General features: G+C 50.6%; 1 protein-coding gene across 1 annotated transcript; it reads left to right on the plus strand.

Annotated features, from left to right (window-relative positions):
- Positions 1-1,084: 1,084 nt before the first annotated feature.
- On the plus strand, positions 1,085-8,895 carry VC83_09660 (uncharacterized protein). Its single transcript, XM_024473073.1, has one exon. The coding sequence runs from the start codon at positions 2,571-2,573 to the stop codon at positions 6,138-6,140; it is 3,570 nt and encodes a 1,189-aa protein (XP_024328841.1). The 5' UTR covers positions 1,085-2,570; the 3' UTR covers positions 6,141-8,895.
- Positions 8,896-12,053: the final 3,158 nt, after the last annotated feature.

A 12,053-nucleotide genomic window follows, 5' to 3' on the forward strand; every position in this document is an offset into this window, starting at 1 on the left:
CCTGACAGACTGTGGTCTCATTCAAAAAGATGACTCAAAATCCAACTATCGAACGACCATATTCCTCAAGTGAATCGGTAGTGTAGGTTTAAATACTACTTCCCATCCCTCCTCCCTCAAAACGCAAACTTTCGAATATCTTTGGTGTCAAATAATCACCCTATTTAAATCGTTCCTCTATAACATGTCGTATTCTTCTCTTCTTCTCTCGACCAGACCAAGGTCTGTCAAAATGAATCTCCGTGAGAGACTTGTAAAGCTCTTTGATGCCTTATTTGCCTCTGGGGCTGAATTCTCCTGAGAGCTTGGAATATCCGCCTTTCAAGAAGCTTCCCATAGAGCTTATCATATCAATTGCAGAATTCCTGCCTCTCCAAGCCGCCGCCTCATTTACCCTGACCTGTAGGCCAGTTTCTTGGGGAACCACTATCTTGATCAGCTTAAGGCAATATGCCGTAAGTCTCACCGACTGGCATTCTTAGAGCTCCTAGAGGGGGATCTACCCCGTAAAATCCTGTGCTACGACTGTCAGTTGCTTCATAGCGGTAATGGACGACGATATAGCTTACAGGGGCACAGTTACAAGCCAGCACCTTGTGCATCGAGGGACATCATATCACATGTGGACTTCTATATCCAAAAAAGATTCTGCTCTGTTACATTTCAGTCAGTATGAAGCTTCATCGTCTTGGCCTCGGCTGTAGCGAGCAGCTTTCCTGGTTAACTGGATTTGGATCCCCACGTGGGCGCGGATATAACCACCAATGGACATCTATCCCTCGGATTGTAAATGGCCATTTCATATTACGCCATCAAGCTTGGCTCTTATTCCCAGTTGGATATGAGCTTATTATCCCTGATATGATACCTATTGATGTCTGCCCGCATTGGGAATTAAAATTAAAAACAAAACTAGCCTGTCAAAAAGCCACTGGGATAATTTGCGTCAATTTCAGGTACCCGACTTGTTCGGGTGTAAGGCGGCCCTCACGTGAGGGCACGTGAGGTGTCACGCTCTTACAGTGGACCTGGCGGGCTCGGTAAATTAGGGCCTACGGGTTCCTGTATATAAGGGGCTGGAGGCTCGGAGTGAGGCCTCCAGTCAATAGTCGCTGTATATACGTAGACCTATTGTTACGCATTGAATCCTACTTCCTACCTACTGATCTGGTTCCCTGAGCTCCCGTGTGACCCTGGGTCCTACGACTTTACAATTCTATTGACTCAACCCATACTCAGCCTACCAGATCAGGATGGCGAGCCAGGAAAAGAGGATTACCCGAGCGACCTCCGGAGGAGCGACTCCAGCGGCAGAAACCATCGAGGCCAGCCCACCGACTCTGGGCCCTGAAGCCAGCAGCTCCGCGACGAGCAAAGCGGACAGGATGCCGTCAAAGCTGGCCGCCCTCAAGAATAGGATCGAAGAAGAGAGGGCCTACTACAATACCATGGAAGAAGCCCTCCAAGTATTCCGACGATCGCACGGCGACGACTATAGCGCCTACCCGGAGGAAGTAAGGGTCTTCGCAGAAAGACAGGTCCGAATACAAGAAGAAGGACGCCGGAAAAGGCGACACCAAGACAGTGAGGAAGAATGGGAGGGGACCCCAAACGAGGAGGAACAAGAGACTGCCTCCGTAGTATCGCGAGAAGCAACCCCGTCATATAGGCCTTTCGGCAAGGTCAAGGACCCTAAGGTCTACAAAGGCGAGTCGACACGAGAGCTCAACGAGTTTATGGCCTCAATCCGCGCTTCCTTCCGATACCAGCCAAGAATGTTCCCAACCGAGCAATCCAAGGTGGCCTTCACCGCCCAATACCTTGAGAGCAACCCCATGAAGGAGTGGGACAACCGCTGCGCCTCGCAAGAGGAAGGGCTCGAGGACCCTTTAGATATCGCAGGGTTTGAAGAGTTCCTTCGCGACCTCCATATCGACCCAGCCAACCGGCAACGCATTGCAGCCCTCAAATACAACGGCGCCCACCAGCGTAAGGGGCAGGGTATCCGCAAATTCGTTGCGTACCTCGAGGAATTGGAGCGGGAAATGGAGCCCTACACCGAGTCCCAGAGGACCACCCACCTCCTGACGAAGTTACACCCAGAAATGAGGCAGCGCCTCCTTGAGGGTGGCTACGCCGAGCGTTCCACGACCCACAGGGAGGCTGTTGTCAATATCCTAGCCATGCTGGAAATGAACAACCGGTGGGTAACCGAGAAGAATCCTTCTACGGATAGGCCCAACACAAGGGAGAATAAGGGAACCCTGCAGGGTGGCTTTCCAGCTCGGAAGGGCCACTTCAATAGCCACAAGTCGGGCAATCACCGGGAGCGAACGCCCTTCCAGGATCGCCGTCGATCGGACCAACAACCTGCGCGCAAGCCAGCCGACACCCAAGGCGCAAGGCCTACCCAAGTAGGGAACGCCTGTTACAACTGTGGCAGACCAGGCCACTTTGCAAAGGACTGCCGTAGCCAGCACACTGGGCCGGGAGTCCGGAAGCTGGATACCCAACTCCTCAAGCGGGAGTGACTCCCTACCGAAGCCCTACGCCCTACGCAGGCGAAGAGGATGGAGATCGACATTGAAATCAAAGTAGGGCCTACCTGGCACAAGGCCAAGGCTCTACTCGATTCGGGGTCGGACGCGTCAACTATCCACCCCCTCTTCGCAAAAGATAAGGGCCTAGAGTGCCGAGACAAGGGCCCACCTCGAGCGAGGGCTGTGGACGGCAAGGAGATTGCCATATACGGAGCGGCGACCGTACAGATCAAGGCCTGGGACCACTTTCGAAGGGAGACGACCGTAGACCAGACGTTCCTTTCCATGGATACCCCTGGTGTGGATGTTATCCTTGGAATGGACTGGATCGTACAGGTCAACCCCCAGATCGATTGGCAGACCCAGATATGGCGCTACCCCTTCGATATATCGAAGGCGATGGAGGTGGGTATTGAAGAGCTAGACAAAGGCGATACTGCCTTTGTCCTGGCGTTGACCTCGGAAGGAGCATTGGAACCCCAATGCCCAAGGGAGTACGCTGAATTCGCCGACGTCTTCTCTAAGGAGCGGGCAGAAGACCTACCCGAGCTGGGTAGGAAGACCCACGGTATCGATACCAGCATGCAAGAGCCGCCTTACGGCCCGGTATACAACCTATCTGAGACGGAGTTGGCCACACTCCGGGAATACCTTCAATCAAGCGAAAGGAAGGGTTGGATCCAGAGGAGCATAAGCCCAGCGGGCGCGCCCATACTGTTCGTACAGAAGAAGGACGGCAGTCTACGCCTCTGCGTGGATTATAGGGGTCTGAATAAGATCACCGTAAAGAATAGGCACCCCTTGCCGCTGATCACAGAGACCTTGGATCGGCTCCAAGGAGCAAAGGTCTTCACAAAGCTTGATATTAGGAACGCCTACCACAGGATCCGGATCCGCCCAGGCGACGAGTGGAAGACCGCCTTCCGCACTCGTTACGGCCACTTTGAGTACAAAGTGATGCCTTTTGGCTTGGCCAACGCGCCAGCCACGTTTCAGGCCTATATGAACGAGACCCTCGAAGGGCTCGTTGATACGATATGCGTTGTATACCTCGACGATATCCTTATTTATTCCTCTAAAGAGGAGGAACATACCCACCACGTACAGGAGGTCCTAGGTCGCCTACGAGAGGCGAACCTATATGTAAAGCTCTCAAAGTGCGAGTTCAATACCAAACAGGTAGGCTTCCTTGGATATACCGTCACAACAGAAGGAGTGGCTATGGAAGGCGACCGGGTTGCTGCGATAGCTGAGTGGCCTACACCCAAGACCTACCGAGAGGTCCAGGTGTTTCTCGGCTTCGCCAACTTTTACCGACGCTTCATAGAGCAGTACTCCTCTGTTGTGGCACCCTTGACTGGCCTTATGAAGGGGGCCAAGGCCGGTAAACAGACCGGGCCCTTTGTGTGGGGAGCAATGCAGCAGGGCGCGTTCGATCGCCTCAAGGAGGCCTTCACCACAGCTCCCATGTTAGTCCATTTCGATCCAAGCTGTAAGATTAGACTTGAGACAGACTCCTCCGGCTTCGGGTTGGCAGGGAATCTTTCCCAATATGTAGAAGAAACCCCAGAACGAAGGGGTGGGTGGCACCCAGTCGCCTTCTTCAGCAAAAAGCTGGAGCCAGCAGAGCTGAACTATGAGGTCCACGACCAAGAGCTCTTGGCGATCGTGAGATCTTTCGAACAGTGGAGGCATTACCTAGAGGGTAGCCAACACCCAATCGAGGTCCTGACGGATCACAACAACCTGAAATACTTCATGGAAACCACCGCCCTCACAAGAAGGCAGGCGCGGTGGGCGCAGGCGTTGTCAGCCTACGACTTCCAAATATCCTATCGAGCTGGCAAGACCAACCCCGCAGATGGGCCGTCTAGGAGACCAGACTATGAGGAAGAGAAGGGTAGCCAGAACGTGATGCTTCCTACCCTTCGAAACAAGCTCCAGAAAGCCATACAGGCAGGAGAAGAAGCCCTGCAGATGAGGCGGGTAGTGGCTGACTTACAAGAAGTAGGCACCACACTGGGCGAAGACCAGAGTAAGGACACCAAGAGTCCAGGTCTCGTTGTCCCTCGAGTTATGGTGGCAGCCATGGCTCAGGGAGAGAGCGCCTACAGTGCCACGGCCGAACCCTTAGCGGATCTGATCAAAACCCTTCAAGCGGCTGACGAGCTCGCTGTTCACAGGGCCAGAGAAGCAGGGCCGGCGTGGGCGAAGGGCTCTTCAGGTTGGAGAGTAGACGATGCAGGCATCCTACGCTTCAAGGGAGCAGCCTACGTGCCTCCCAATCAGGCAGTACGTATGGAAATCTTCAAGATTTGCCACGACGACCCTTTGGCTGGGCACTTCGGATATAAGAAGACCCAGGAACTGATCCGACGGAAATACTACTGGCCTGGATTAGACCAGGAAGCCAGGGAGTACGTACGTGGCTGCGATCGGTGCCAGCGGATCAAGCCGGTACGGCATAGACCCTACGGCGAAATGCAAGGCCTCAGAATGCCTACTAAGCCCTTTGAGTCCATAAGTATGGACTTCATCACAGATCTGCCGCCTAGTATAGGAGCAGACCAAGCTAAGGCTTCAGACTCCATTTTGGTAATCGTAGACCGATACACCAAGGTATCCAAATATATACCCTGCCGGAAGACCATTACTGCCACCGAGTTGGGGCGGGTCTTCCTTGAGTATTGGGTTAAGGACTTTGGAATTCCTGCTGAAATAATTACAGACCGCGGCAGCGTATTTACGTGCCACTTCTGGTCGGCCTTCTGTTTCCACCTCAAAGTACGGCGGAACCTATCGACTGCCTTCCACCCTCAATCTGACGGCCAGACGGAAAGGCAGAACCAGAATATTGAGGCCTACCTACGCCTACACTGCAATCAGCACCAGGACAATTGGGTAGAACTTCTTCACTTCGCGGAGCTTACCTACAATAATGCCTTCCACGATTCCATCCAGATGTCGCCAAATCAGGCTCGATACGGTATCAACATCGACCTGCGGCAAGGGATCGAGGACGACCCCATGAGAAGGGAGGTGCCGGTTGCAAGAGACCGAGTCCAGAAGATCCTCGACCTACGAAAGGAGCTTGAAGAGGCCTGGGCGAGATCGAAGGAAGCCCAAGTCCGAGGATATAACAAGATCCACAAGCCAATGCAGTTCATGGTCGGCGAACGGGTGTGGCTTTCTGCCAAGAATATCAGAACCACCCAGCCAAGTAGGAAGCTAGGTCACCGGTGGCTCGGACCGTATGAGATCACCGGGCGGATAGGTAAACAGGCGTATCGATTGAGGCTTCCCCCACGGTATAAGGCGATTCACGACGTGTTCCACGTCTCCCTACTCGAGAGGTATCGGGAAGGCGTTGAGAAGGCCGATCCTCCACCAGATCCAGAGATCGTGGATGGGGAAGAAGAATACAAGGTCGAGGCAGTCCTAGACCACAGGACTGTGCGGAGGGGTAGAGGAATCCGAGAGGAATACCTGATTAGGTGGGCAGGCTACACTGCAGCTGACGATCAGTGGGTTCCAAAGCTTGACGTAGGACTACCGTTAATCAAGGCATATCACAAGGAACAGACGCAGAAGGCAATGTAGTGTATTGTCCTAAACTAAGGGAAAAAAACAACGCGTCAAGTTCCGAAGGAGAAGGGCTCACAGACCCAGAAGCAGACCCCGACCCAGACCTAGAAGAAATGCGCGCGTCAGACAAGGGGGCGACGACGGGGGCAGGGCGTGGATTGAAGCGCCACTGGTCTGGACGCACAAACAAACGCTCAAAAAGAGCACGATCGTAATCCGCAGGCGTAGGCAGGAGAATAGGTCCTACCGACAAGGGCGCGGAGGGCAGGACAGGCCTCACTCGAGCTACCCACAGGGTCAGCAAAACGTCCAGGAAGGATGGGAATCACAAACCTACGACAAACTTCAGGGCGGCGACGTGGGCGTTGAGGCCAACCTGGTAGGCGTCTAGAGCCGCATCAGTAGCGGCGTGGAACATAGCAGCAGCAGCCTTGAGAGCCTTGGTTTTGGCCTGATCCAGCTCAGCAAGGGTCTCAGCGTGGTGAAGAAGGGCTTGGCGTGGGTCGTTGAGGTTGCGGACGACGGGGCCCCCAGCCTCAGGGAGAGGCGCAACAGGTTCCTCGTGGAAGGACGTAGCAGCTCTCTTACCCTTATTCTTGACCTTCAGGGTGCGAGGCTCCTTGCCCTTATCAGCGGTAGTGAACTCGCGTTGGGCAAAGAGGAGGGAGGCCAGAGCCTCACGGGTGGCGACCGAATTATGTTCCAGCCCAGCGTCCTCGTCGTCAGCGCAACAGTTCAAATAGGCGTCGGACTTGAGCTGCAGGGCAGTGAGGGCATCCTTCTGATCAGGACCGACCTGCCTGGTTGTCAGCATATCCCACTAAGAAGGAAAAGGAGGCCTACCGGAACGCAGTGGTGGTTTCCTTGGAGACAGTCGCCGCACTTGTCCAAGCCAACAGGGACCCAGCAGATCTGTCCAGGATAGTTGTAATAGGTGACTGAACACTTGACGCAGCAGTCGCGGGAGCCTGCGCGAAGGGGACCAACAGACTCTGGAACTGGGCGGCGCGCAGAAAGCTTCCACCCCAGCGCCGTACGCATCTCCTTGGCGGCCAACTGAGCAGCGACCTCCTCCTCCTCCTCTGGAGCGTCCTCAACCGAAGGTGATCGGTAGGGACGCACGGTGCGAGGGCGAGAGGTGGACGCAACGGAAGCAGGACCGAAGGGAGTAGGGGTGGCAGGTGACTCCAACTCGGGAGACCCAGACATCTGGGCGGAAGAGCGCTTGAGAGGGGTGGTGACAGGCGCCACTGTCTTCTTGGGCTGCTTGCGCGGAGCCATGATTGACGGAACTAATCCACAGATCAGTCCCTGAAGACGAAGGACGGAAGGGAGGTAAATACCTTGCGAAGAGGGAGTAATCCTTGAAGCAAACCTTGGAAGAGGATCAAAAGGAAGAACCCAAGAACCCAGAAGAGCGGGCACTTGGTGTGAGGTTGTGTGAGGAAAGTAGGAAGTTGGGTAGGAAGTGGGAGTTAAGCGCGATGCCCACAACAACTGGGGGTGGCCGCGGCACAACAACAAGGGGGGTCACGGGACCCCCCTGACAGGCGCGAGTTCGATAACAACAACCCACCCTACGCGCGAGCAAACAAGCCAAACAAGCCCAAACAAGGGCGCAATCAGCCCTGATCTCTATGCCTGGAATTGGGGGCAATTCCCTAGAAGGGGGAGGTAATTGTAAGGCGGCCCTCACGTGAGGGCACGTGAGGTGTCACGCTCTTACAGTGGACCTGGCGGGCTCGGTAAATTAGGGCCTACGGGTTCCTGTATATAAGGGGCTGGAGGCTCGGAGTGAGGCCTCCAGTCAATAGTCGCTGTATATACGTAGACCTATTGTTACGCATTGAATCCTACTTCCTACCTACTGATCTGGTTCCCTGAGCTCCCGTGTGACCCTGGGTCCTACGACTTTACATCGGGCTTGTTCCAGTGCAAGATCTGCCCTACTGAGTTCCAAATTGATATCAGGGACTTTCTCAAAAACGGCACAGCATTAATACTAACTCGTGGACTTGGGCGAGGGCCCGATTCTATCCGATCCGAGATATGCGAGCCATATTTCTCATATATATGATGCTACTTGTTACCCAGACATCTAAAATTCGGAGCAGGATCTATTAGAGCTGCGTATGAAGGAGAAAATTTTGATGTGCAGAAGTTATTAACTCCGAAGGATACACTTGAACTATTTGAGAATAAGCCGCTTCCATTGTTGTGAGGTGTGCGAGTGCCCTTCCTTTTAAATTCAATCAGGCATGTCAACGGTTTAGTGCGTGCAGTGTGAGGTATTCGCACTATCAGTGTGAGAAGCTTGCACTATCAGTGTAGTTGGTCTGTGCTCTAGTCTGTGCTACCCCTGTGAAAAATGAAGATATTTCCGCATCTGAGCAAACCATCCCCTTTTGCCTATTATGAGAACCGTGGTACCTTAACGAAAACATGCCCAAATCATACAAAATAATGGCAGAGGATACGCAATAGATCAGTAGGGTCTCTGAAACCCTTATATCTACTGAATCTATAGCAAGAAGCACTCTATCAAAGCAGCAGTCAAGGACTTCATGGGTTTGGCAGCAAATGGAAGGTGGTCTAGATGTGGTCTTGTTGGTTAACGGCGAGCTGTATTGGCGATGCCTACACTGCTTAGTGAGCTACAAGCATTCAGGAGGCACTCGATCAATAGCAGCACACCTTACAAAGGCGCATAACAAGAGGGATACAAAGGTCCAACAGTGTAAGGACACAGGGCACCTGTCACGGTTCACCAAGGCATAGGGCGCCAGTTGGGTATTATGAATTAAACTCAATCTAGAGAAGGAAGGAAAGAGAAGAGGAGCACTCGAGCAGTGGCTCGATCTATATACAGCTATGTTGTTGTGGAGTGAATTCTCTTTAGCGAGACCAGTTCTGAGATTTCACTCCACAACTGAAAACTTCGCTCCAACCCCGGAAAGCTCCCCACACCCCTGAACCCCTATTCGAGCTGCAAGGCGCACTTGACATCGTAACAGCACCCAGCTCACAGTAATAGCATATGAGAGTGCGAGTCGGAGGCTAAACGGATGCTATCCTATAGGTCTACTATGAAGGATACAAAAAAGATGATGAGGAACCCTGTTGGGTCAATCCCCTTAAGTACCCGAAACGGGTCCGAGTCGGCTAACCAGCCCTAACTCTCCCCACGTGACCGTAACCCATCCGACTCAGATCCCTTCCATCACTGAGGGCGGAGGCAGGGCGGAGGCAGGGCGGAGGCATCCTTACAAACAGCATGAGGTTGTCAAAGGTAGGATTGAAGCTGCATTTGCCAGAGCTGCTATCAATCCCTACTAACGGAAACAGGTAATAACTGATAATGGATATGCTTAAGCCTTTGAATTAGCAGTATTTGAAGAGCTTCTTATTGAGTGGATTGCTGTTGATTCTATTGCTTTCAAAAAGTGTGAATCGCCTTAATTTAAGGCTCTTTTAAAGTATCTAAATTGCTATGTCGAAAGCTGCCTTCCTACTTGAAATACTGTCAAAAACTAGTCCCTTTAACAATATCAAACTCGACGTACAGATCTTCAAGACGAATTTGCCATCGTCATTTAAAAAATCCATCCATCAATTGATATTTGGACTAGGGAAGGCGTTGCTTATATTAGCATTATTGCTCATTACTTCAATCAATACAATCAACAAAAGGCTCCTGTATTAGTTTTCCGTAAGCTTATAGGCCTACATACTAGTAAGAACCAGGCAACATATGTGACAAATGCTCTTGTTAAGTTTGATATTATTAACAAGCTTGGCTATATAATGCTTGATAATTGTCATACTGACATTCGTTGCACTCAGTTTGCTATCAAACTCAAGAGCAAACTTGGAAATCTCCTCTTCAAACCTACAAGTCACTATACATATTTTGGCTTATCACACCAACAACAAGAGCAATACTACTCAACGATTGCTACAACCATCTATGATTCATTACACGTCATCGCTCCTTAGTTACTGGGCCGATATTACCACATAGCATATCTCTACAACCCTCTATGATTCATTACATGACATCACTCATACTACCACATGACATATCTCTACCAACTAGAGGCCTAGGAGCATGAACGATAGCTCTAAAAGCTCCTACGAACCTCTATGATTCATTACATGTCATCGCTCTTTAGTTACCCACAAGATTGGTTAAGTTATGACATAATTTGTCTATGACATAATTTGTCTATGACATAATTTGTCTATGACATAATTTGTCTATGACATAATTTGTCTATAGGGGTACTCTGACCTTGGACCTCCTTTTACTTCCTATAGGCTACGAACCTAAGAGATGGTTCTATGGGATTCTCTTACGTCGACTACAGTTACCAAGCCTGGTAATCATGGAAAGTCTTGGAAAATGAGAGAACTACACTCCTTTAGCATAAATAGGATTGCCCTTTCCTTAAGAAAGGGCAAGCAGACAATACAGTAAATCGACTATCACATACTTCCACGTCTTTTCCAAGCTTCCAAGCATTGATCTTGTTACTCCTTGTTTCTGAAAAGTCAGTGAGGTGTTAACCCCTGACTTACCCCTGAGTTCCCAGACTCAACATTTGTTGCAACTTGTCTGAACCACTTCACTACATCACACACCTGATTGCTGCGTTGTGGAATAGTCTAAGCTACGACCCTTTGGCTCTGTTTTCTAAGACAGTGTGTTGTCTTAGTAAATTCATCCCTTCCTTGGGTGGCTAGATTCTCACATCTGGTGCACCCACCATTACGAACCTCTATGATTCATTACATGTCATCGCTCTTTAGTTACCCACAAGATTGGTTAAGTTATGACATAATTTGTCTATGACATAATTTGTCTATAGGGGTACTCTGACCTTGGACCTCCTTTCACTTCCTATAGGCTACGAACCTAAGAGATGGTTCTATGGGATTCTCTTACATTGACTACACTTACCAAGCCTGGTTAGTCATGGAAAGTCTTGGAAAATGAGAGAACTACACTCCTTTAGCATAAATAGGATTGCCCTTTCCTCAGGAAAGGGCAAGCAGACAATACAGTAAATCGACTATCACATACTTCCACGTCTTTTCCAAGCTTCCAAGCATTGATCTTGTTACTCCTTGTTTCTGAAAAGTCAGTGAGGTGCTAACCTCTGACTTATCCCTGAGTTCTCAGACTCAACATTTGTTACAACTTGTCTAAACCACTCCACTACATCATACACCTGATTGCTGCATTGTGGAATAGTCTAAGCTACGACCCTTTGGCTCTGTTTCCTAAGACAGTGTGTTGTCTTAGTAAAATCATCCCTTCCTTGAGTGGCTAGATTCTCACATCTGGTGCACCCACCATTACACTAGGTGGCTAGATCTGCTAGGGTTGATAGTTAGGACTAAGGCTAGGGTGAGGCTGGTGATTTTAGTGCTGAGTTCCTAATGTAGTGCAAAGGGTTTAGGTCACTAGAGTAGAGCACCCTACTCTACTATAATAAGGAGTCTTATTCCTGCTTTAGAGTAGTCCTATAGCTGTGGCTAGAGCCTATAGCATAGGAGGTTACATTAGCTAATCTGCTGCTAGAAATGGACGAGCTAGGGACCTTAGCTCCCTAAAGAGAAGCCCCTATAAGTTTTTCAGGGTCTTAGCACATCTGCCTAGCTGACAATTTCGGCCCTATAGAGGTAGCTGCTAGTAAGGGCTGGCTTCTAAGGCAGATAGGGGCGTAGTTGGAAGTTTCTACATATAGAGAGGTAGTGAGAAAGCTAACTACCTTGTTAGAGAGGTCGTAGGCGAAAGTACGCTGCTCTAGGAGCTTGTAGGAGGACACAAACTTGTCTACTATGCTAGCGAAATCGTACATAACTATGCACTATATCTTAACTTCCCTTTTAATGGCATTAAGTTAGCTACTAATGGCTGCTGTT

The sequence above is a fragment of the Pseudogymnoascus destructans genome (genome assembly GCF_001641265.1).
Source record: "Pseudogymnoascus destructans isolate 20631-21 unplaced genomic scaffold scaffold_19, whole genome shotgun sequence".
Taxonomy (NCBI): Eukaryota; Fungi; Ascomycota; class Leotiomycetes; order Thelebolales; family Thelebolaceae; genus Pseudogymnoascus; species Pseudogymnoascus destructans.